Source organism: Myotis daubentonii, chromosome 1, assembly GCF_963259705.1.
Source record: "Myotis daubentonii chromosome 1, mMyoDau2.1, whole genome shotgun sequence".
NCBI lineage: Eukaryota > Metazoa > Chordata > Mammalia > Chiroptera > Vespertilionidae > Myotis > Myotis daubentonii.
This window is the reverse complement of record NC_081840.1, coordinates 45,313,605-45,340,056: the sequence shown is the minus strand read 5'-3', so window position 1 is coordinate 45,340,056 and position 26,452 is coordinate 45,313,605. Positions and strand designations below refer to the sequence as shown.

The window sequence follows — 26,452 nt, the reverse complement described above, 5'->3', positions numbered from 1 at the left end:
ACCAGAGACCTGCAGGGACCAGTGATGGTTAAAGATGAGATATTACTCAGTATAATTCTGAGAAATAGGGATTACTAGCCTTTCGGAGGCTCAGAGAGGTTAAGTAACTTGCCCACGGACAAACAGCTAGCTAATGGTGTTAAGGCGTTTGCGTGCTCTAACACCAAATCCAGCGTTTCCCCCCTGCACCACAGCTGCCCTGAGGGATGGAAGAGACACATTCAAATACTGCTCAAACATCACAGATGAAACCTAAGGATATTCAATTCAAACTGAAAAACACGGAGGCACACAACATCCCAGACTCTTATAAGCACCATGCCTACTCACATCAGGCACACATAACACAGCGGGTTTCACTTTAACTGAACTCCCCCAGAGTTTGGGGTAGGTTTCATAGATTGTAACTAATGCAGATAAGCACCATGATAAGGTGGTGTTATCAACTCACTAACCGAGCCACACATGTTTCCTAAGTTCTATTAACACAGGTGAATAAACATCCAAGACGATTATCCCAGGGTAGCTCTTCCCTGAGCGCTTCCAACTTGGCAATCCAGGAAGTCCGAGCTTCAGGGCCACTCCTGTCACCTGCTGGGGCCTTATAAAATAGAGGAGGGCCCTGAGTGCTTTGGCTCAGTGGAGTGTCGGCCTGCGGACTCAAGGGTCCCAGGTTCGATTCTGGTCAAGGGTATGTACTCTAGGATAGTCTTTCTAATTACCTTCGCCCTAGCCAGTTTGGCTCAGTGGATAGAGCGTCAGCCTGCGGACTGAAGAGTCCCAGGTTCGATTCTGGTCAAGGGCATGTACCTTGGTTGCAGGCACATCCCCAGTAGAGGGTGTGCAGGAGGCAGCTGATTGATGCTTCTCTCTCACTGATGTTTCTAAGTCTCTATCCCTCTCCCCTGCTCTCTGTAAAAAATCAATAAAAAAATATATTTAAAAAATAAAATAGAGGAGCAACTTATTTTCCTGGTTTTGGCAGGGAGAGTAAAGAATTGTGAAATGCCAGCGGCTTCTGTGGGGTGAGATGGGGGAGGAGGCAGTGGAAATGTTAAAGGGAGGGGTACCCAGTGAGCTTAATTTAGTCCTTTTAATAAGTGGATGTGATTTATTTTCAAATTTATTTTTACTTTTAAATTGAGGTATAACTGGCATACATTGTGTTAGTTTCAGGTGTACAATATAATGATTCAATATTTGTATATACTGTGAAATAATCACCTAATGTCTAAACATCCATCACCATATACAGTTACTGAATTTTTTTTTCTTATAATGAGAATTTTAAAGATCTATTCTTTTAGCAACGTTCAAAAGTGCATTACAGGTTGCAGGCTTAATCCCCAGTAGGGGGCGTGCAGGAGGCAGATGATCAATGATTCTCTCTCATCATTGATGTTTCTCTCTCTCTTCCTCTCTGAAATCAATAAAAATACCTTTTTTAAAAAAAAAAATGCATTACAGCTCTTGCTGAGTGGCTGAGTTGATTGCATTGTCATCAGGACACATACCTAGGTTTCGGGTTTGATCCCCAATCAGGGTATGTACAGAGGCAACCGATTGATATTTCTCTCTCACATCAATGTTTCCTTTCTCTTTTCTCCCTTTCTCTCTCCCTCTCTCTCTCTAAAATTTTTTAAATAAATAAATTAATTAAAACATAGCCTTGGGTGAGGATTTTTGAAAAATGCATTACAGTATTTTTTTCAAAATTTTTTGCATATTTTTATTGATTTCAGAGAGGAAAGGAGAGGGAGAGAGAGAGATAGAAACATCAATGATGAGAGCGAACCACTGATCAGCTGCCCTCTGCCTGCCCTACACTGGAGATTGAGCCCACAACCCAGGCATGTGCCCCTGACCGGAATCGAACCCGGGACCCTTCAGTCGCAGGCTGATGCTTTATCCACTGAGCCAAACCGGGTAGGGTGCATTACAGTATTATTAATTATAGTTATCTTACTGTACATTACATCCCCAGGTCTCTATGAGCTTATTTTGTTTTTAGATTCCACATATAAGTGAACAGAATTTGTCTGTCCTATTTCACTAGCATAATACTCTCAAGGTCATTCATGCTGTTGCAAATCTGGATGTGTGATTGTGATAGAGCCAAAGCCCCTCTCTGGGCCTCTGTTTCCTCCTCTGTAGAATGGGGGTGCTTAGTTGGACAAGTTATAAAGCCTCATCCAGTTGCATCCTTTGAGACACATCTGCTTCCAAGCGCCAGCCAAGGGTACAGGGATGGGGCTGGGAGTTGACTTAGGAATCACTCTCTGCCTTAAACTTGAAAATGTCCAGATCTAGCAAAGCCCGTCTCCACAGCCTGCATGTCTCCGCCCGTGTCAGGGTCACCAATCTTCCTTATGTAAGCCTGCCTGGGCCCACAACATCCTTCACTTCCGTCCTCTGGTCGGGACACCGGATCTCCCTCACCTCCCGGAAGGGCGTCTGGTTAGGGGGCCCAGGCTGGAGCTATTAAGTAAATTGCTTTCACATGACCATGAGGTCTATTCAACAAAAACAGATACTTCCCCCAAATTTCCAGAGCCATATATTAGGATTTGTAGGGACTAATATAGTAGGAGTTAGTTAGTGGAGACACAACCTGGGATCATGCCTGGCTGTCACAGACTCCTATGTGACCTTTCAATTCTAATCTTGGTTTTCTCATCTGTAAAATGGGAGTGGGGCAGAATAGACAAAATAATCTTTGAGTTTCATACCAATATTAAGATTCTGGCCCTGGCTGGATGGCTCAATTGGTTAGAGCATCCTCCCGATAGGTTAGAGCAGGGGCCCTCAAACTTTTTAAACAGGAGGCCAGTTCACTGTCAGACCGTTGGAGGGCCGGACTATAGTTTAAAAAAAAACTATGAACAAATTCCTATGCACACTGCACATATCTTATTTTGAAGTAAAAAAACAAAACGGGAACACATACAATATTTGTATTTGCATGTGGCCCGCGGGCCGTAGTTTGAGGACCCCTAGGTTAGAGCATGCACGTTCGATCGATGGTCAGGGCACGTATAAGAATCAACCAATGAATGCATAAACAAGTGGTTAATGCTTCCCTCTCTCTAAAATCAATCAATAATTTTTTTTAAAAAAAGAGATTCTAAGATAACACTGAGTAAAATGGTCCCTCTCCATCCATGAAAGGAGCCTTTCTTATTCTCGAACCTAATCTGATGCTGTACTTATATCTCATGATTCTACAGAATCTCTGGTGGCTCAACACCAAACCACAATAGATTAAGGCCGAAGGTCTTCTACCCCAACAACGCTCCAGAATAAGCCTATCTGTTTTGGGGGAGACGGAGGCCTACATTCCACTCGAGGATCACGGAGTCTCAAGGAGTCCCTGCCCCATCCTCTCCTTCTCTCCCACAGCAGCTACCTTGGTCACCAAATCCCAGTCTACCCTCCCCTCCCATCCCATTGCCTTGGCTTAGGCTCACATCGCTCTGTTTCTGTAATAGCTGCCACCTTCCAGCCCTCCCACTGCTGGTCCTCTTTCCAGCCTTCTCCCTCCATCCTGAGTGTGTAGCTGTCTTCCTGAAGACCCAAGACGATCATTAAACACCTCCGGTGGCCCTTCATTCCTTGAATCAAGGTACATTCCTTTGAATGGCATTCCAGGTCTTTGTTATCACATTCTGTTTCATCTTTCCAGCCTCAAATGCCAGCAAATGCTGTCCTTTAAAATATATATATGTTTTGATTGATTTTTAGAGAGAGAGGAAGGGAGAGGGAGAGAGAAACATCGCCAGCATGCACCCCAACCAGGGGTGAACTCAAAACTTGGGCATGTGCCCTGGCCGGGAAAGGAACCAGCGACCATTTGGTGCATGAGAGGACACTCAACCAACTGAGCCATAAGGGCCAGGGCCAGCGAATTGTCTCCATGTCATTTGCACTCTGACCATGTGAGACAAGTTTGCCTTCTTGGACATATCGACCTAGATGTTCATGCTTGTATTTATTCTGCGGCCCCTCTGCCTGGAGCTCTTTTGCTTCCTTCTCTGTAAGCCCCTTCATCCTCCACATCCTCCAGAGGCGGCAGAGCTAATTCCTGCCTCAACTATGTTGTCTTGTGCTTCTTCCCTAGCCCTTTTCCGACTGTATTAGAGTCAGTTGTTCATACATCAACCCTCCTACGAGTCTATGAGTCCCTTAGGGGCAGAGGAGTCAAATGTATCTTTCTACCCTCCAGTACCTAGAACAAATAAACAATAAGGTAAATAGTAAGTCCTCATAAACTGTTTCCTGAGTGCTGACCTTAATGGGTCACATGGTCTGGGGATGGGGGGATGGGGGGGTGCATTCTCCATCATCTTGGCTTCCGCTCTACCCTGTCACAATTCAGTGTCTGCCCTTGGGTAAGTTTCTTCTCTACCTGGGTCTCAACTTCTTCAGTAATGAGTTGGACTAGGCTCCCCCATCAGAAAACGTGGCTGTGCATCTGATAACCTGGGGAGGGGGGGGGGGGGTATGGGTGGCAGTGCGGATTTCTGGTCTCCACTGCCAGAGGGTCAGACCCCTGGATCTAGTGTGGCGCTCAGGAATCCATATTTCTATTCAAGCTCAGGGCGGTGTTTCATATGTGCAGCCAGGATTGGGAGCCCCTGGTCTGGCAGGTTCTTAAGATTCCTCGTCTTCCCTAAGGGCTCCGGCATCAGACAAGGGCGTCTTGGCCCAGCCCCTGGAGCCTTGCAGGAGGACCCTGGTCCAGGCTGTCTGACTCCAGTGCCAGGAGGCGGAGAGCGGGCAGCGGGGCGGGCGGAGGAGCCTGTGGGAGCCCAGCCCCCGCGGGGCCCCAGTTGAGGCATTCGGATGGCGGGCGGGGTCAGGGCCCCGAGCCCGGAGGCCCTGAGAGCGGCTCGCTCGGCGGCAGGAGTAAGTGGGACCATCTGCTGCACTCCTCCGGGGTCAGCGCTTTGTGTCAAGCTCCCATCCCCCCGGCTCCTCCCCCTCCTTGCCCTTTGACTCCCGGGACTCAAAAGAAAAAAGCACTTGAGGTCCCTGATGAAAGTGGGAGTGTGATAGGGGCGACGGCGGCCGGGGGAGCTGGGGCCGAGCAGCCGGGGAGAGCGGAGGGCGCGGCCGGGCCGGGCCGGGCCGGGCCGGGGAGAACCGGCGGGTCCCCTCCTAGCGGCCCAGGATCGAGCCGGCGGGGCGGCTCCCGGCGGAGGCGGCGCCGGTTCCCACACCCGCCGGGCCCGCCGGGCGCCTTTGAAGTGGCCGCAGCTGCACACCCCGGCCCGCGGCTAATCCCCGCCGAGGCGGCGTCCTGCCCCCCCGCATAGCAATGGTGTCCGCGCTGAATGGCGCGGGCTAATTACCTCGCTCGCACCGCCGCGGGTGAATGAGAGAATCCGGCATTGTGCGCGGCGAATGGAGAAAATAAGACAGCCATTGTCCTCGCCCGCCAAACGAGGGTTTGATGTCGCTGGGGCGAGCGAGGCACCATTTCCCGCCACCCCCTCCCCGCAGCGGTGCGAATTCCCCAGCTGGGCCGGACCCCGCGGGGGAAACCGAGGCAGCAGCTCCCGTCTCTCTCCCGGGGAAGACGGGCAGGCGCGCGCACCGCCGCCGGGAGCGCCTCACCAAACTTTCTCCGCCAGCAGAGCCTTAGGGGCACCTACTGTGGCCGCCCAGGTCTGTCCGTGACTCCGAAAAACAGACGCAGGCATGGCCCTGCCTTCAACAGACTAATTAGATTTCGTTCCGAACACATGAAACAGTCGGTGGAGTTGGGAATTTATAAACCTCAGCGCCCAACTGTGTGCCACCAACTGACAGGCTGGAGGAGTTCGGAGAATGGCCGGGAGAGATCTGAGTAGAGAAGGCAGGAGACTCCGGGAAAGCAGGGGAAGGAAGGTGGGGGATTGTGGGGAGCTGGACTGAGGAAGGGATTGGAGCTCTCAGGAAGGAAGAGAGCAGTGGCTGGAAGGGGGAGCCAAGTTACAGAGGGACTGCAAAGCCAAGTTACAGAGGGACTGCAAAGCCAAGTTACAGAGGGACTGCAAAGCCAAGTTACAGAGGGACTGCAAAGCCAAGTTACAGAGGGACTGCAAAGCCACGTTACAGAGGGACTGCAAAGCCACGCGGAAGGGGGATGGAATGCCCAGAGCACTGAGGCCGCTGTTTCTAAGGAAGGGCCCATAGAGCGTGGGCCGATAGGTAAGACTGGAGTTCCAACCACATGCCCCAGGAAACTGACTCATCAGAAAGGGGCCTGGTCTGAGGCATCTCACTTTTTTTTCTTTTTATATAAGGATACGTACGAAGTAACAGCCTAGAAACCAGACCTAAAGAAAACCACAGTGCAGATGGACAAGCTGATTCTCCGTGCTATGTCAGGCTGCCTCCTCTTCACCACCACCGCCACCACCACACAAGGCTGGCTTTCCTTTGGGGAGGGGGAAGAGAAGATGACATCCCTCAAGATAGGAAGGGTCTTATTTTGCTATTCCTCAGAGTACTTAGTTCAGAGGAAGGTAGGTACAAGATAGATGCTCTTGGAAGATTGTGGATTTGAGAACAGACCTGCTTTAATATCCCTTAATTCCACATATCCTTTTCCTGGAAGGACATACTTTCTAATCACGTCTGATGGCCCTTAGACTATTTCTGCCTAAAGGAAGAATACAATATCTATGGTTCCATGTTCTATTGGGCTCATCAAATGATACAAAGGTCTGGTATGTTGCTCCAATCAACAGTAGGGCTGAAACAGTAACCCTTAGTTACACCACACATTTGATGCAAATCACAGAGCTCTTTCTAAGGCTACAATCTTTTTTTTTAAACAAAAATATGTTTTTATTGATTTCAGAGAGGAAGGGAGAGGGAGAGAGAGATAGAAACATCAATGATGAGAAAGAATCATGGGTCGGCTGCCTCCTGTACACCACACACTGGGGATTGAGCCTGCAACCCAGGCATGTGCCCTGAATGGGACTCGAACCTGGGATCAAGCCTTTCTTCAGTCTGTAGGCTAATGCTCTATCCGCTGAGCCAAACTAGCCAGGGCGCTACAATCTTGTCTAATGCCCATGTCATCACAGCTAGATTATAAACCCTTTGTGGACCACTCATAGCCAAACTCATAAACAGGACCATCCATCTATCCATCCATTCATCCATTTATTTGAGAATAAAATTAAAGAATGGACAATATTGAGACTGAGTAACCAGCAGCCAAAATTGTTCCTTGCTCTGACCAACCAACCATATTTAACATTACCAAGCACTAGTTGTAACAGAAATACATGAGAAGCATGATTTTATTTTTATTTTTAAAATATTTTTTATTGGTTTCAGAGAGGAAGGGAGAGGGAGAGAGACAGAAACATCAATGATGAGAATCATTGATTAACTGCCTGCTGCATGCCCCTCACTGGGGATTGAGCCCACAACCCAGGCATGTGCCCTGACTGGGAATCCAATGATGACCTCCTGGTTCATAGGTTGGAGTTCAACCACTGAGCCATGCCAGCTGGGCGAGAAGCATGATTTTAAAGAAGAGAAAAATTTAAGTACAGCTCATTGTTTTTCTGACCCATTCCTTAATCAACTCTGGCCATAACTTCAGATGTGAGCCATAATGTTTTTCTTTATAATTCTCCTAAATCTGCATCTTAGAGTCATATTTTTTTCTGCCTAGGGCTCTAGAACCTTAAGCTCACTTGGCATCATAGCACCTGCTGCTGCTGCAGCACTCCTCTGCTTAGGCCAATCAGCCTAGTTCTGCTTGGTTAGTTGGTTTACAGAGCTCCAAAGCAAAACAATAAGATAAAGCAGAGCTGCTGTGGATGGGGTAGATATGGGAGACCTGGAGCTCCAACAATCTAACCTTCCTTCCATCACCCCCGTCTCCACACCCTAAGCCCCCTCCAAAGGCCCAAGGACTATAAAGAATGATGCCTAAAGTCCCCGGTTCTAGAGGAAAAAAAAAAAAGATTTATCCAAAGATCCTACAACTAGATAGCAGATCAAAGGTCATGTTAACGCTATAATGACCATTAGCTTCAGTTCTCAAGACTAACATGATGATTCAAACAGGAACTACAAATATAATTGTTACTATATATTACTATATGTGTGTCTTTATGGTTTGCCCGGAATTCAGCAAGAGTGCCTGAATGTCTAATCCCCAGATAAATTATACTTTGGAAGATGATCCACGATTCAAAAAGCAAGAGTTGCCTCCAGGCCCAAATTAGACACTCAATACTTTCGACTGAAAAAGTGCTTTAAACGGAAGCCTATTTCCCTGCACATCTCTTCTTTCTTCATACCCAAGACCATAAGTAACTTTTAAAATAATGCTCTGTGGGTGAGTATTCTGATAGGAAGATAATGAGTATAATAATGAGAATCTGTTTTTTTTCTCTCCCCTTATCCATTTCCACAGCAATCTGCATTCACAGAATGCTTCGTTATCACAGTCATGGCTTTTCAAGGTAATAGGAAGGTAGGCATGTACATGCAGGCCTAGGCTTTCCAAAGAGGATGCACGAGAAGCTGGAGGGCAGAGGGATGCTTGGAACCTGGCCTGTTAGATCTTTTGGGGATGAGGCCAGTGGTCTGGCATCCTGGGACTTTCTCCAGCTTGCCTGGGAGGGTGTGCCACTCTGAGGTGACTGAGTACTAGTGGCCACCTCTCTTGGGGTAGCAAGACTGAATTCTGAACTCACCAGGCCAAGTCCTTCCCACTCAGCCCTAAGCTGGGGCACCTTCAGCTCAGTCTAATCCCTCCCTCCCCCAGGTGGCCAGTGGTGGGGCCTTGGAAGAAGGCCATTTCAAGGGAACAGAATAGGGAGATAGGGGTGCCTTTTAAGACCAGAAACAGTGGGGTAGGAGACTCAGGGCACAGTTAGATGCAGACATGCCCCTCTCAGCTCCTGACATAGAGACTCAGAAGCCTTAGAGAATGGCTTAGGTGAAACCATCCCAGTAGTCCCTTGGGGAGTAATACCTGACTCAGCTTTATCAGCCCTCCCTCACCCCTACCCTAGGCTGTTTAGCTCCAAAGGGTGATGGACCCAAAGCAGGCAGGAAGTGTTCCTACCCTTCCATTTAACACACCACGGCTCCTCGTTCTCTCACCCTCTCCAGGTACGGACTTTTGGGCACTGAAGATGGATTTTTGGGCACTGAGGATGCGGAGAAACCAGCCCCTCCCTTCAAGGAGTTTGCAAACCAGTGAGAGGGACAAGCTATACACTCTCTGTCTCAGAATAGACTGAGTCTTCTGACCCCCTTTCCCCCCAAAAAGCAAAGCTGGGCACACCACCCAATGCATCTTTCTTGAATTGACATAATAAAAGCTACATCACTTTATTTCAGGAAAGCGTTGATCCTATCCATATCACCGTTAGCAGCTTGCTTGTAATTACTGTGATTTTGTCACAGTTTGATGAGAAAATGACTGATTTGAGAAGCAAAATCAGAAACACAGGAGGACAGAAATATCAAAGAGGCTCAATCTTGAGACTTTCTATGTAATATTATTGGTAATCTGCCATAATAGAAGGAAGAATATTCTAATCCAATCTGCAAATGAGCTAAATTAAACAGGGCTTCTCTACAGTCCTAAAGGTTTGGAATACAATTTAAAGATACCTCCAAAAGCTGGGGTGAGCGAAGGGCATTGTTACAGAGAGGGGGTAGCGGGTGACATTCCATACAAGCCAGGATACAAGAAGCAAAACAAAAATAACCCCTAAGGGGATGAAGATAGCAGAAAAGGACCCAAGCATTGTTCACCACACGCCAAATACTGGGTTTCAGTTCTCTGCGGTCCTGGCTCTGAAGTTAGAGCCCACATCTCACGTGGCCAATCAGCGTGCTGGGAAGAGTATCTGGGCCTTTCTGTCCCAACATGGCTTCCCAACGTGCCGATTGTCCGCCGGGACTTGGGCAGGGCCCTGTCTCTGGGCCTCAGCTTCCACAGCAGGGAGATGAGAAACGTGGGCAGGAGGCTGGGGGAGAGGAGAGCGTAGGGCCACCAAAACCTAAAAAGCTTTAGCCCCTCCTCAGTCCTGTCTGCCCCGGGGTGGGAGCACTCCCAAGCACTGATGGAGAGACAAGCACCCATCCCTGTGTTGACCGAGTCTGCTCTTCTAGAATGGCTCTGGGGCCCGCTCTGCTTCTGGGCCGGCTCTGTTCGAAGGTCTGCCCACAAACTTTTGTCTGGCTATAGCCCCTTGTCAGAAATCCATGGCCTACACCCCAAGCCAATAATGAGAAAGGGGGCTGGGAACCTGAGACCTCGACTCCCCGGCTTCATTTCACCCGCTGGGACCAGCAGCTCCAGGCTCCCAGGTGGGGGGGTGGGGGGGGGCGAGCTCCCGGGCTCCCAAGTGAAAAAGTCTCTTCCACCCTGGCCAGCGCAGGCCCGGGAAGTGGTGACCTCGAGATACCAGGCCGAGGGGGCCAGGAAGCAAGGGCGCACCGCATTCACAGATAAGGTCTACCCACAGACAGGTCCGCACGCGCGCACGGACTTGCCCCACGGACGGCGGAGCGCGGTTACTTGACAGCCCGCGACTGCGCGCGCAGGGTTAATTGGATGCACATTGCTTCTGCGGCGCTCTGGGCGGGAAGCGGCCGCTTTGTGCTGGGGGCCCGGGTCGTTTTCGGGGCCCGGCTCCTCCCGGGCCACTCTGTCTCTCTCTCTCCCTCTCTCTGCCGCGCTCGGCCCCCAGGCGGAGAGCGAGTCCCTGCGCGGGGACGGGCTTCGCAGGCGACCCGGCTCCGGGAGCGCACGCAGGACCTGAGAGCACAACGCACAACTGCGCGGGGACACGGCCCCGTGAGCCCCGAGGGCCTGCCGGTCGCTTTGGACGCGAGCGCAGGCGGGAGCCAGGAGGGCAGCCACCGAGTGGGGGCAGCGAACGACGGTGAGACTGACGAGAGCTTTTCCTGCAAAACTTTGATCTTGACATTTAAAAAAGGAGGAGGCCCGGCTCGGCGCCCCGGGAGAGCTCGAGATGAGAGGGATGGAGGGAGATGGAGGAGAGAGCTGGAGCGAGCCTGGAGAGAGGCGGGGAGGGGAGAGACTGGGAGGAGGAACCGTGCTCAAAAGGAAAACCAGCCAGTGACTCCGAATTTTAGAAGTGGGAAGGGACTTTAGGAATCTTTTAATCTGGCCCTCTCCACACCACCTGCCACCTCTGAGGAAACTAGTCACTAAGGGATGAGTTTGCCTATTTACGTGTTAAAAGCATCTTCTTGCTGAAGTGGGAGCCTGGGAGGGCAGAGAGGTAAGCATGCCCCTCTCATGACCCTCAATCAATAATCGTGAGACTAGAGGAGGGGTCCCCTCCAAGGCTGGCACCTCCAGGACTGGGCCTCTCCCCGCCTCTCAGCCCTGCTGAAACAGAAACTAAGGGTGCCTCCATTGGTGGATGGGTAGCAGGACCCTACCCCCCTTTCTTCCCTTCAAAAGACAGGCGGAACAGTACTCTCCCCCCCATTTCCCACAAAGACAAACTGAGGCCTAGCACTTTAAGGGAAGAAGGAAGCTTGAATCCAGAACCAGCCCTCAGTGCAAATCTATGTGCAACTCAGCCAGCTTCCAGCTCCTTGAGGGTGTCTGTAGTCCCCCATGGTCCCGGCAAGAGCACTGGGGTTTCATTACTGGTAGGGTTTGAGGATAAATTCTAGGTTGTCCTTGATTTCTCCCCACAAAAGTGCACAGCGTATTTGCAGGACACAAGCCCAGGTGGGAAGGGGCTACTTTGGGAGGGGGGCCCAGAGGGGTGCTCATGGCAGGCAAGGCCACAGGCTGGGGCTCATGCTCCAGGAATTATTAGCCCCCTAAACCAAGGGCCTTCAGGTTGGGGGTGGAAGTTGGAACCAGGACCCTCACCACAGGTCAGGCTGTGGAGAAGAGAGTGTGAGAGCACGGTACCAGGGCTGCTGCAGGCTCCTGGGGGCCTGGTTTGGTGCTCCTGAGAAGTGAGAGGCCCTTTCCTGGTTCTCACCTCAGGGGCCCAATGCCTGGCCTGTTCCAGAGACCCACAAAGGTCCCCACTCCTCTTGCCAATAAGGACCCCAGCACCACGCCTGGGGCTGCCCCTCCCTGCTGTGCTGCTCAGGTTACTGTGCAGCCTTTGTCCAACCCACTGTTCAGTGGGGCCAAGAGGGCAGGGTACCCTCAGGTTGGGATGGGGGCAGAATCTCTCAGCCACCACAGCAGGTAGGGACTGTGGCCTGGAGTGGGGTTGGGGAGTAGGGGCACGTGACTCCCAGAGGCCTTACGCCACCTTGCCCAGGTGAAGGAATAGCACAAGGACAATCAGCGGCCTTGCTCTTCCAGCCTGATTATGGCTTTTCCCTACCCGCTCCCACCCCCCCCCCCCCCCCCGCCCCACTTCAACAGGACCCCTGGGGAGAAGGATCCTTCTCAAACCATACCAGTTCCTCTCCTGTGATTTGTTCTGAATTTTCAAACAAAGAGTAATTATGACAGATGTGGTGCAATCAGCATCATTATTCAGGGAAACAAGAAAGGGAAAGGGAGCTGAGGAGGCCCCAGGGGGAGGGTAACCTGTCTTCCCTCTGTGGGAAGAAGCAACTCCCGCCTCCACCTCCAGCAGCCCCAGCACCCTCCTAATTTCCTCTCCTGGCAGCCAGCTCTGCCCCAGCCAGCCCTGTCCAACCTCACAGCTAGGGTAAGACCCTCTATGCAGAGCAGAGCACCCCAGCCTAGTTGGCTCTTCAGACTCCCCAAGAGCCTCCAGCAGTGCCTGGGGACGGTGGGGGCAGGAGGAGGGCTATAGCCCTCCCTGGCCCACCCAGAAGTGGCTCCCACTCTGGCAAGGCTTCTAAGCTGTCCTCTACTCCCAATACTCCCGCACCCCCACCCTGCTCACGTCCAGGTACCTGCCTCTATTTCTGAGGCATTAATACCGATTAAGTTCTCAAGGGACTCTAGCCCCCTCTAAGGATTCAGGCCATTGAATCTTGGGTCAGGCAGACCTGGATTTAAATTCCCGCTTACCTATATACTGTGTACCTTTGGGCAAGTTAATTAACCATTCTGGGCTTCTGTTTACTCATCTGTAAAAGAGGACTAGTAATACCCATTAGTGGAATTGTTATGGGAATTAAATTAATACATGAAGGGCTTAAGACAGTGCAGCTCCATAATACGAGGACTGCTTCTACAACTACTAGGTACTTCACCACCAGAACCACTCAGCTCAGCATCCAGTGTGCGTGGGAAACTCAGAGGCCCTCTGTAATACTAATATACCATGAATGTCAGGAGACCCCACCCAGGGTTTGCAGGTTAACATTCACATCCAGAACCACAACCACCAACAAAGCCTGGGGCACATCAGGACTTAATAAAAAGAGAAATATGCCTGCCAGTCTGCCCTGGGGAGACATACGCCGATGCCCTTTTTTTCAACCAGAGTGAAGTGAGACACTGGGGAAGGCAGAGGCTCACTTACCTGCCCAGGCTGGAGGGCCAGCCTTGCTTGGGCAGGTTACCTCCTCGGGCCTCAGTTTTTAAGTCTGTAAAATGAGAAGATTGGACCAGAAGAGCTACAAAGTTTCTCCCACAATTCTGGATGCCTGGGAGCTGACCTGAAGGCTGGGAAGACCTCAAAGATCCAACACGGGCTAGAAATTTTAGGATGCTTTTGCTGCAGCCTGCAACTCAGTGACAGGACTAGAATTTGGTTCTCTTTCCTGGTGGTCTGCCCCCTCCTCTCCATTTAGGTGGTCTGGTCTCCATCTGCCCACCCCAAGTCCCTAGGGCCTCTTGCTTGTCCCCCCTCACATTCCACTGGCCTTGGGGGCAGCAGCCAGACCAGAAAGTCCAGTTCCTGCCCATTATCACTGTTCACATCTGCACTGCAACCCAACACCAGCATTCCAGAGAGCTGCCCCCACCACCCACTGTGGTCAGTGTCCAGGCTCAGAGACAGGCCCCAAGCAGGGGCCAGGGTTCTCAGATTCCTCCCAGTGAAGGTCTGCCCCTGGGGAGGCTCTGACTTGCTGGGGAAGCCAGAGACCCTTTCCTTTGGGGTCCTCTTTGAACCTGACCCTCACAGTCTGTCTTCTTCCAATCTCTTTGTTTTGTGCTGAGGTCTGAGCTCACCTACTTTGCTCCTGAAAAAGGAAGATCTCCCTCCAAGCACAGCAGAGGATGGTGAACACAGAAACCACCCCAAATGGAGGAAGAGGCAGGAGGAAGGACAGGGCAATAGAAAGAAAGGAGCTAGAGAAAGGAAGGAGAAACTAGGGATGAGGGATGATAAAGACAAAGACCTTAATCATGGCCTCGCAGGAAGGCAGAGATGAGGAGCAGTATATGTAGGAGTATCAAACAGCAGAGAGACCAAGATCCAGAGAAGAGATGGAGAAGGGTGAGTGGGAGGGAGAAGAAGATGTGAGCCCTTTGCATCCAATTTTGCTCCCTCTGCCTGAATCAGGTGGCTGGCTGGCCTGTATTAAGTCCACGCTCCCCACCCCACCCCTTCATTTCCCTGTGATCTGGCCAGGAGCCCCGCCTGCTTGCCCCTCTTCAGGCCTTTGTTCCACCCCGGGCCTTCCCACCAGTTCTGCCCACCCTAGCTCTCCAGCCTGGCCACAAAGCTCAAGGGAAAAGGGATTCCCACAAGAAGACTCTTCAAGGAGAGCTGGCCCCCAATCTTGGGCCTCATGCACATCCTTTCGGCATGCACCTATATGCTCAGGTACCCACTCAGGTACACGTGGCAATACACAGGCACACACACACACACACACACACACACACACACACGCGCGGTCTCTACATTTCTTGTTGCATCAAGGCTATGGCCAGACAATCTTAGGGGGGCATAGGTTAATTACACACGGCAGACATTTTTGGAATCACTCAGTCCAGTTTAAACAAAGACAGCAGTGAGCTGTTTGGTTTTCCATCCTGGTGCCCTTCTGTTCCATCCTACTTTTATTGAAGGCTGTGTACAACAGCCTTCAAGCTGCTGTGAAAAGTCTCCCTCTTACACACACACACACACACACACACACACACACACACACACACACACGCCTGCAGGGACTCTGCAGAAGAGAGAGAAAGGCAATACAAGAAGGCCAGGAGTGAAAAAGTCCTTTCTCCCTGGGGGTGGGGAGGCGACAAGGGGTTAAGGGGGCTGGGGGCCTGTTTCATTTGCAGGCTGCAAATGCCTCTCCTATTCACCGGCCCACATTCCCAGCCAAGGCGCCTGGCCAGGGACAATGCCGGGAACAGGAACAGAGAAGATTTGCACATTGTGCTCAAGGGGCCAGCTGGCTGCCTGCGACAGTGGAGCCAAGGTGTGGGAACCAGAAGCATTCGACTTCCACACTCAAGTCCTGCGGGTGGAAGTGAGGGGAGCCCTCCCCCAATGGGCCTGGGGATACTGGCCTCACCCAGCCAGGGAATAAAGTCCAAGGCAGGAGACCCCAAGACCCTGCCACGAGGGATTCCAAGCAATTTGGTCTCTGATTCACACCCCATCTGGCGAGGAAGAGAGAGTCTCAGTTCCTCTAGAGACAAACGCGCAGCCGCCGCCGCCCCGTGATCGTGCGTGCCCCGAGTGTGTTATATTCCCCTGCCCACCCTCCCTGTTCTCAAGCTTCTGTTCCTTTGAGCTATGCTATCGATTACGAGACAGGGAGAGAGAGAAAGCAAGAGAGACACGAGAGAGACACGAGAGACAGCTTTGCACCCGGAAGGCCACATGTTCTTTACTTTTTACCAGGCTCCACAGGCAGGGGATGTGAGAAACACGAAAGAAAGAGAAGCCCTTTAGGAGCTTAAAATCTAGTCGAGGAGACAGATGGACTATCCGGCGACCAAACAGTTACTTAACAATGCAAGCCGTCGCTGAAAGGTTGAGCCTGAAGGCCACAGGCCATAAATACTGCCTGCCTTAGCAGGGGGCAGAAGGAATTACTGTAAGCTAAATGGTCTTTAGGGAATGACTGGGTAGGAGGAGCAGGGGCAAAATCAGACTGGGAAAAGGCCCCAAGAAGGCAGATGTGTCCCAGGCATTGGCTGGATGACAAGGAAGCCTAACTACCTTAGGGCAGAGATGAACCTCAGTCCAACCACCCAACTTGACAATGAGAAAAGCGAAGCCCAGAGAGGGTGACTGACTGGCCCAGAGCCACACAGGACACCTGTGTGTCTAGGTAAGGATCTTTCCACTGTACCTTACAGCTTCTCAGGAGTGTCAGAAGGGGTTGGTGTGTGGAAGGCTGACTAGCAGGTAAAAGGGCCTGACCCTTACCCATTTGCACCTACCTCTGTGCCATGGCATACATACGGGTAAGCTGCCTGGCATGAGAGCAGATCTAGGCACCATCACACCAGTGACACTTCAGGACCTGATTACTGTCCTCGTGGGTAGGCAGACATGTGTTTGAGGGCCAGTGGGGGAGACTTCCTCAGGGCTACCTCCACTGAGCTGCTCTTCCTGGAAGAGAGAAGAGCCTGGCTTCCACATACCAGGTCTGAGCATACAATCTCCAGGTGACAAAGGCCTCCAGGGTGATAGCCACTTCTCCCACTGCACTGGACAGAAGCCCCCCTAAGTCCAATGAGCCCCTCTACACAAGCTCTACTCCCCAACAGCTCCAGCCCATAGTTTTCCTGACCACCCCCACCCAGACCTGGTTACACACACCTATGCCCAAGCTCTGCCCGCAGATCCACACAACCACGGATCTTGCTGCTGAAAGAGGATTTCAGACTAGTCGCTTAAACTCCCTCCCTCAGACAGGTTGAGAATGATGTGGACTTTCAAGTGGGTAACTGAGGGCCTGAGAAACAGTGATTTACTGAAGTAGACACAGAGGGGACTAGAACTGGACGTTCTCCCCTCTCACCATACCCCACTGCCTCTTTCTAGGGACCTGGACTCACCAGGGGCCTTGCTGGAACCACCACAACTAACAGCTTAGAACATCACCTTTCTCACCTCTAATTCCTCCCCAGAATAATAATAGTTAATCTTTAAGGAACACTTTCTATGTGCCTTGTACCTGCTAAGTTCTTTACACTTATTATCCTAGGACAGTGATGGCGAACCTTTTGAGCTCGGCGTGTCAGCATTTTGAAAAACCCTAACTTAACTCTGGTGCCGTGTCACATATAGAAATTTTTTGATATTTGCAACCATAGTAAAACAAAGACTTATATTTTTGATATTTATTTTACATATTTAAATGCCATTTAACAAAGAAAAATTAACCAAAAAAATGAGTTCGTGTGTCACCTCTGACACGTGTGTCGTAGATTCGCCATCCCTGTACTAGGACCTAAGTCATCCTCACAAGATTTCTCCTTGGTAAGTATTATTTCCCCATTATAAAGATGAGGAAACTGAGACTCGTGGCCTCCTTAGCCCACTCTCTTAGCCACCGTTGGGCCTGCCCAGTCGGGATAGCTTCAGGCTGGGAGGGAGGCCATCCTGGCTTTCTGAGAACCCAGCCAGCATCCAGCATTGAAACAAGCTGGACCTCATCCTAAACTAGTGGTCAATACCCAGCACTAACCATAATACTTAATGAGCATTTCCTAGATGCCAGGCCTGTGCCAGGTGCTTTACAACCATCACCTCGTTTAAATCCTCCAACAGTCCCGATAGGCTGATGGGATTATGCCCATTTTTTAAAGATGAGGGCACAGAGGTCAAGAGGGTTAAGTGACTCGTGCTAAGGACACATGATCAAGGAGTGTCAGAGATGGAGTTCAAGCCCAGCTTGCTCTGCCCTGAAGCCCACGTGCTTCTGACTTCACTGTGCTGCCTACAGACCCCCAACCAGTGATTATGACACAGGAGCGGGTTCCCCTCCAGCACCTGGGACCAGCAGCATCAGCATCCCTGGGCTTCTGTTAGACATGCAGAACCCCCCTTGGCCTAGACCTCCTGATTCAAAATCTGAATTGTATCAAGATCCCCAGGTAATTCACAGGCACAATAAAGGTTGGGGAAGTCCTGCTCTAGGTCCCATAGCTCTTTACTCCAGTTCCCCAGGGGCCTGACACCAAGAACTGAGGCCCAGAAGTGAAGGGCAGAAACTGAGGGCTCCTGCCTGAGGGGAGCAGGGGAGCTGGGAGAGGATCCCCCATTTATCACCCCTCCAGTAGGTAGCCATCCCTCTTTGAGTCATCCAGGCACACAGAACTCAACAGGTATGAGTCAATGCACATGTTCCCCTGGGTCAGGTGACCCCTGTCCCCTCTCTAGAACCCTCCAGAGGGATGGCCTCACAGGGTCTCACAGCCCAGCTTCAGCCCATACCCAAAGGCGTGGGAGAATCCCCAGACCCCCTCAGGAAGGGGTTAAAAAAAGAACAAGTCACACTCGGGCTCCAATAATTCCACTCCCTGATAGATTTCCCTGGAGTGCTCCCTGCCCGAATCCCAGTGAGGGAGGACGCTGGAGGCTGGGAGCAGACTTGGGCAGTTTGCTTGTGTTGCCATGTCAGTGCAGCTGCCTGTAAATGAAGATGAAAGTACTGGCTCCCACTACTGAGCACCCTTCTACGTGCCAGGCGAAGTGTGGGGTGTGCCAGTCCCCACAACCATCTCACAGAGTAGGGTGCACATTTTACAGGTGCGGAAACTGGGCCATGGAGAGGCTGACCTGTCCAGGGTTTCCCTCTTAACAGGTGTCTCAATGTTCAACCCCCAAACAATAAGCACATGGGACAGCAAGGCGGAGAGAACGGACATGCTAGGACCCTGACCCACTTCATCCTAAAAGGGAGATACCTGGAGCTGAAGCCCCCAAGGAATCAGCCTGTAGTTCAGCCCACTCTGACCAGGCCAACTTTCACAGCAGCGTCTGAGCCCACTGGGATGGGAGGGGGGTATTCCCAGGGGCCAGCCGGATGTCTCAGCACACCTGCCCACATGGACCTGGGCCCCATCTGCTTCACTGGGTGAGTCCTCCGGGTGGACTGTGTAAGGGGTGCTTAGCATGCCCCTCCCCGTCTGTCCCTGTGAAGTAGGCAGAGGTGGGGCTTCAGAGGTCTCCTCACACCTTCTCAGCACAGCACCCTCCCAGGCCACACCACATCTGTAGTGCCTGCAGGTACATGGGGAGGGAGTTATTCCCAAAGGAGGAAACCTAGGCAGCTAAGCAGCTCTGGAGGTTTCTAGGGACATCTGCCTGTGAAGTGAGAAAAGGGGATCCAGCCACTGCTGGCTTGATATCCAAGCATTCCCCCATGGGGCCACGGGCCTTGTGGGGGGAGAGAGGCCATATCAGACTGCCAGTGTTTGGGGGCAACACCCCCCAGCTTTCCCTGGACCCCAAAGGCTTAACGAAGGTGACCTCGCCCACCACTGCTTCCCCAGCCAGAGCCCACAGTGCAGTTTTTTATACTGTTAGGCATTTAAGGAAACCAAACATCTTGAAAGTATTACCATTTATAGAAAAACACATTTACAATTAACTATATAGAAACACCTGGGGATTTATCTCCCAGATGCAGAGGTCATCAATCCCTGGGCATTGACGCAGGTCAGGGAGTGTGGCCTGGAAAGTCTCATTTCTCCCATCCGCAAGCTTCCTCAAGTCCCTACCCTCTGCCCATGCTTTGCTTCCTCACACCCAGCCATCTGCTCAGAGGGTACACCAGCCTTCCCCTACACTGCCAGGAGGGCCAGGGCTTGAGGGTCGCCGAGCCAGAAGTGATTCAGCCTCAAGGTCCAGAGCTGCCTCCCAGAGAGCTCCATATGGGGGCCTGGATCAGCCTTCCTTAGAACAAAGGGGCATCTTAAACTCAACCAGAGGGCTCCTGCCTCAGCACGATTCATCACTCACCAGCCGTTCAGAGCAACTGTGCAAATGCCCTCAGAGCCAGGAAGAAAGTTGTCAGTGATCCGACAGGAAAGAGGCAGCATGCCATAGGAGTTAAGCGGGAGGGGGTAGCGTTCAGACGGCCTAGACTGCAGTCCTGGCTTCTCTGCTTACCAGAATGGCCCCAAATGCCCCTAAGTGTCCGTTTTCTCATCTGTGAAAGGGGGATGATGACGGCCAGTCTTCCTGGGTCTTTGTGATGGCGAAGTGAGATAATTCACGTAAAGCACTCAGGGTGCCCCTCATGCAGCAAGGGCTTAATAAGTACCAGCTGGAATTACTGTCAACCAGTTAAAGCACCCTCTTTAAGGGAACCCTCTCCCTGAGAAGTACAGAGCTGAGATGGAGAACATATACACCTGCCAAAACTTCTGTCGTTTCTCAAGAGCAGTAGTTCCAACCATGGCTCCCCCACCCAATAGCCTGCCATCTCCCCAAGACAGATAATTTTGGTTTATGCAGCACACTCCCACAAGTGTTCACAGACTACACTCAACAACAACAGAATTGTGCAGAACAGGGCAGTAAAACACAGTCATCCTTCCATCACACCATCAGCTCAAGCAAAGCACAATTCTACAGCTAAAGCACCTTGCTTGGCATTTTCTCTCCTATTCAAAAAAGCACAGCTGGTATCAATTCACCACAACATACACTTTAAGTATCTTATGATTTTATTGTCAAGTATACCTCAATAAAACTGAAATTTTAAAAAAGCACATCAGCATGAAGGTGAGTGGGAGAAATGTTAATGCCATTATTGCAATAACTCCAAAATCATTTTACCATATTTTTTATAAAGCAAATTGTTGACAAGCTTCAGAATGTCATTACTGGTATAGTGAGATTTATCCTACCCAAAAGGCTGAAAGTCAGCACATAATTAAAAATTCCACCCTCGCCTGTTTTGCTCTGTGGTTAGACTGCATCGGCCCTTGAACTGAAGGGTCTCGGGTTCAATTCCAGTCAAGGGCACATACCAATCAATGTGTCTCTCACATCCATGTTTCTCTCTCTGTGTCTCTCCCCCTCCCTTCCACTCTCTCTAACAATCAATGGGGAAAAATATTCTTGGGTAAGGATTAACAAAAATTCAATATAGCCAAAATTGTCCCTTCAAAAATCTCTTAAACCACCCAAAAATATGACAACTGTTTATCTTGAAACACAAGACTCATACTCAATGGATCAGGAAGATCACAATATACAGGCATATAGAAACTAAGACACACAAAGTTGGATAAAGTGCTCACTCTCTCTCCCTCTCCCCATCACACTGTTTGGCTATATTCTTGTCAAATCACATTCTAATCAATTAAATGAGTATATGATGTAATTCCACCACCATAAATTACTGCTATGCACCTCTCAATGGACCCATGCTGAGAAATTAGTCCTCTGGAAGGCTAAGATGGAACTGCTCCTCCGGCTCCCCATGCCCTTGACCCCCAATTTGGGGGAAAAAGTAAAGGGTGTCCACTTACTTGCTGCCTGGATGCGCGCCTTCCGGCTAACGACCAGCCCAAAGCGGTTCTGAGCCACACACTCATAGTCGCCCTCGTCTGAAGGGCTGTCTCCTTGATCCAGCCGGAAATGATGGATCATCAAGGACCCATTGGCCAGCATGGTGGAGTGAGGACTCTCCGACACCTCCACCCCATTCTTCCTCCAGGTGATTCGCACTGGAGGGGTCCCTTCTACCCTGCAGCCCAGCACTATAGGCTGCCCAGGGACTGCTACATCATCGCTTGGCTCCACAGCAAACGCCAGTTCGGCAGAGTGGTCAAGGCCTGCAGGGGGCAGGGGAGATGAGAGGAAAAGGAGAGGTCAGCATGGAATGAGCAGACAGAAAGAAGTTCTCTGGAGCTGTACATTTCGTCCCCATCTTTCTGTAATGTTAATAGGAGTCTCTATTAATATGTAGGACTTTATGCATTATGAAGTGTCGTTTCATGCAGTAATTTAATCAACACACAATCTCAGAAAGATCAATCCTCTTTTACAAGGAAGCTAAAGAGATATTAAGCAACTTGCCCAGGGTGTCGCAGTTAATAGTTGCAGATATGGGATCCCAAAGCAAGATTGATCCCAACACAGCTGCTGCCACTTCTGTGGTCAGCATGTGTAAGCACGAAGCTTCACAGACTTTCAGAGTGTGACCTTGGGTAAGGTAGTCAACCTGTCCTGGCTTCCCATTCTTCGTCTGTTTGTCAGGAACAACAATAATACAACTTGAGTTATAAGGTTACTGAATATGATTAGAAGACTTACAGGTACTATGAAAAGTTAAAAGTTCTAGCCAGTTTGGCTCAGTGGATAGAGCACTGGCCTGCAGACCCAAGGGTCCCAGGTTCGATTCCGGCCAAGGGCACATGCCCCGGTTGCGGGCTTCGTCCAATGTGCAGGAGACAGCCAATCAATGATTCCCTCTCATCACTGATGTTTCTATCTCTCTCTTCCTCTCCCTTCCTCTCTGAAATAAATATATTTAAAAACAAACAAATTTCTAGACACATATAAAGTGAGATAGAAATAAACCACTGCTTCTTTTTTTCTGGCAAAACCAACTGAGGTCTGATGGATGCCTGGCAGGGAGCGGAATGTGTGGGCCCAGTACCTAGAATGCACTGGGTATGTTTTTGTTGTTGGTTTGTTTTGTTTTTGGTGGTTGTGCTTTTGTCATAAGAAGAGAAGAGGAGCACCAAACGTCAACTCAGATTTCCCAAAATTCTGGAAGAGAAGGTTCCTAGAACCTTTACTCCCAGCAACAGATCCACTCCTGCAGAGAAGAGAGGAGAGCTGGTAGAAGAGGGGGAAGGAGTGTAGGGGAAGAGCATGATGTTGAAATCAGGAAAAGCCTTACAGGAAAGACAAGCGCTCCGATCCCAGGCATGATGCCAAGTCGCCAGCTTCTCCAACAAGCAACTCACCAGACCAGTTACAACTTCACTCCAGGAGAGATGGACCCACCTACGCTGAAAGGGCAGCCCAGACCCCTCCTCACATTTCCAGAAAACTAGCGATCCCAGAGCTGCCCCTCCCCAACAGACCAGCGTCCGCCCGGCAGGGGGAGATGGGGAAGTTGGTGGAGAAAAAGGAGGGGGCGGGGGGCTGGGGTTACGGACGGTCCCCCCACCCTCAGGGATATGAAATGTTTTAAGACATCTGGGGATCATACCTCTTCAAACCACTACCCATCTTTCCCATGACCTGCAGTCCCCAACCCAACCTCGATATAGCAACGGGGGAGAAAGTTTCTCCTGGATGCGGACGCGATAGCCTGCTTCTCGGAGCTGAGAGGAGAGAGCACACGCCCAGATGCCCAGATGAAGGTCTGCTGAGAACTTGGGGTGGGAGAGGAAGGGAATAGATTTGCACCCATTCCAGCCACTGCGAGAACAGGGTGGCGAGCCTGACCCCGGAGCCCGGGGACGCGGCGGCTGGGCGTGCGCACACTCCGGGCAAGGGCGGGCACGTGGGCATCCCCGCGCTCGCTCCGGGTCGGCTTCTCTTCCCTTCTCAGCTCGCCGGGTGTCTCTCCGGCCTCCCCATCCCCACGCGCGGCCGCCGGGAACCTTCCTCCCTCTTCCTCGGTCTCTCCCGCGCACTCCATCCAAGACGCGTCCCTTCTGCCCCGGGCAGCCCGCTGGGTCCCAGCCTCCGCCCACCCCTAGCCCCCAGGTCTGCTGTCTCCAGCCCCGGCCGCCTCGGGATACTCCGCGCACCCCCGCTCGCTCTCTCGGAGGGACTCAGTCCTGCGGTGCCCCCGGCTCCCCAACTCCAGTCCGCCCGCCTAGCGCGCCTTCTGCCTCACGCCTGGCCCCTCGGTCCGGGTTCGGGTTCTGCCCCGGGGCTCGGTCCTCAGCATCCCCAGCCGCCCCAGCAGCCCGGCCTCGGTGCCCTCTCCCCCGGCTCCGCCCGGTCCAGCTCGGCTCCCCTTCCCGGGCGAGTCGCTGCCGCCCCGAGTCCTCCCGCAGGTCCGCGCGCTCTCCCCGGTCCGCCCCTCGCGCCCGCTTACTCCCTTCCACCCCTTCCCGCTCGGCCACTCACCGCCGCTCGGCGCGGGCAGCAGCAGCAGCAGCAGCGGCAGCAGGAGCCGGGGCCGGCGCGGCGCGGGCGGGCGGCGCGGGGGCGCGGCGCGCGGAGCAGCCATGGGGCTCTCGGTCCGTTCGACTGGGCGACGCGCGGCTCCGGGGCCTCTCGCGGCTCACAGCGTCCCGCGGGGCCGGCGCCGGAGCCGGGGCCGGGGCACCGGCCGGGGCCGAGCCCGGGCGGCGGGGGGCTGGGGCCACATGCCTGCCTAGGGGCGCCGGGGGCACCGGGGGAGCGCCGCTTGCGCCATCTTGCACCTACCCCGGCGATCTGTCAGCCTCGCCCGAGGTGCGCGCTCCGCACTCGCCACGCCGAGCCCGCCCCGCCCTCTTCCCTCCGCCCGCCGACTGCCGCCCCCCTTCCCCACCCTCCGGTCCCCTCCCCCAGTCCCCTCTCCCCGGAGGCCCGGTCTAGGGAACAAAAGAGCCGGCGAGCGCTTTTAGCGGCCGGACATTCCGGGCTGCTCGGCGGACGCGCCCCCTGAGCTTTGAACTGTGGCTGGAGCGGCCGGCGCCGTCCCAGGCAGCAGCCCCCTCCCCGCCCTCCCTTGGGCCAACCCGGACTTGGGGGACTGGAACCTGGGAGACCCCGCGGACTGTGGAGTGGGTCCGGGCTGCGGAGAAACACGCAAAGATGCGGGGTTTGCTCTGGCCGTCTCTTTCATCGGTGCCCTCCTCCACCGTGTCCAAGTCTATATTTTCGAGATAATTCCCTCAAAACGGCATGAAGTTGTCAAAGATTGAGTTTTCCATGGGTTTCTGGTACTTCCACCCAAAGGCGAGGATGTTGAGCTGCAAGATTGGCCTCTCTAGACTGAGGCGTCCCCCGCTTGGGTGGACGGGAGAGAGGCGGGGGGCGGGGGGTGGTGGGAAGCCTCTTCCAGGGTGGGGAGAGTCGACCCCACAGGACAATGCAAACGCTCAGGTAACCCGCTTGCTTCCCATCGCAGTTCCCCAAGCTGTGCCGCCCAGCCAAGCCCGGCGGTCGCTCTCTGAGCTCACCTGAAAAATAAAGATAGTCATATCTCTCCTACTCACCCCTAGAGACCTTTTAAACCACACAGGTCCTGACAGATGACCTGGGAACTGGAAAAGCAAACCACAAGTTGCAATTCCCAGTAACATTTACAAAGCCCAAAGAAGACTCAGTGTTTCACATCAGAGAACAAATGAGGAGACAACATAGGTCCTGTGTGAAAATGATACACTTAGAAGGTAGGCATGCCTCCTAGGAGTCACATGGCCATGTTAGCCCTCAGAGATCTTGCATCTTCACCACACACTGGTATATGATCTGTTGAGTCCAGCATGATCCAAGGAAATTACTGAGCACCGCCGGGCTGGTGTGACTGGGTGGTTGAGTATGACCCACGATCTACGAACCAGGAGGTTGGGGTGCATGCCCCGATTTCAGGCTCAATCCTCAGTAAGAGGCATGCAGAAGGCAGCCTCTCCTTGATGTTTCTATTTATCCCCCACCCTCTCTAAAATCAATAAAAAAAAAAACACATGAAAACTATTGAGCACCTACTTAGTTCCAGGAGCAGGAGGTTTAAAGGGAGTCGTCTCTGCCTCACTCAGCTATTTGCTCCTGACATTGGACTGGGATGGCAGAGGAATAACCAAGTCTCTTGTGATACCATGGTACTCTGGAATCTTGGGACCAGGAATGTTACCCACCTATAAAACTAACCGTGGTGCAGATGAGTAAGGAAGTGCAGGCCTCCAGAAACCCGACAAGCTTATCAATGATGGGGTTTGTGCGGCCCAAGTACTCCGAACTCTGTAGTAGCAATTTGAAGATGAGTCTGAGAGGCAAGCACTTGAGGCATGTGAACAGTGGGAGGCAATGGGGAAATTCAGGGTCAGCAGCACACCAAAGCCCCCAACTGATTTTAGTAAGGAAGAGCAGGAATGATGGACTTCTATTTGCCATAGGAAAGGGATGGAAAAGGGGTTGGGGGGCCCACCTTGGGCCCAAAGTCCTGGAACTCCCTCCCACAGGGCTTGGAATTCTCAACAAACCCTTCTTGGCTTGTCCTGAACTCAGAGAGGTCAAATTGGTGTCCTGAGCTGCTGTCATTTTAAATTCATTTTGACAAGTGTTTAATTCTTCTTTATCACAACCCTGGTCGAAGAGTGATATGCAAATAATGGCTATTCTGCCACATATAAAATGTGCAGTATCTCTCCATATGATCTGTCAATTAACTTGGGTCTGGTCCAACAGCCACTTTGGGGGTGGTCCTGGGCAGGGTAGCCTCTGGCTTTTGGTTCCCTCCATTAGAAAAGCATGCACGTGGCCCTGGGCAGGTAGCTCAGTGGTGGGTTGGAGTGTCGTCCCAAAATACCAATATCAGGTTTGATCCCCAGCCAGGGCACATGCAAAAATCAACCAATGAATGCATAAATAAGTGGAACAACAAATTGATGTTTCCATCTCTCTATCTCTCTCTCTCTCTCACTCTCTCTCTCCCTCCC

General features: G+C 52.0%; 1 protein-coding gene across 1 annotated transcript in view; it reads right to left on the bottom strand.

Moving 5' to 3' along the window:
- The window catches only part of IGDCC3 (immunoglobulin superfamily DCC subclass member 3), a 41,513-nt gene extending 17,301 nt beyond the window's left edge, over nt 1-24,212 (bottom strand). The window contains exons 1-2 of the mRNA XM_059669215.1: nt 23,931-24,212; nt 21,365-21,670 (exon numbers count right to left, since the gene is read on the bottom strand). Of these exons, the coding sequence (XP_059525198.1) occupies nt 21,365-21,670; nt 23,931-24,033 (409 nt within the window). The 5' untranslated portion in view covers nt 24,034-24,212. The remainder of the gene's footprint in view (nt 1-21,364; nt 21,671-23,930) is intronic.
- Between the last annotated feature and the right edge of the window lie 2,240 nt (nt 24,213-26,452).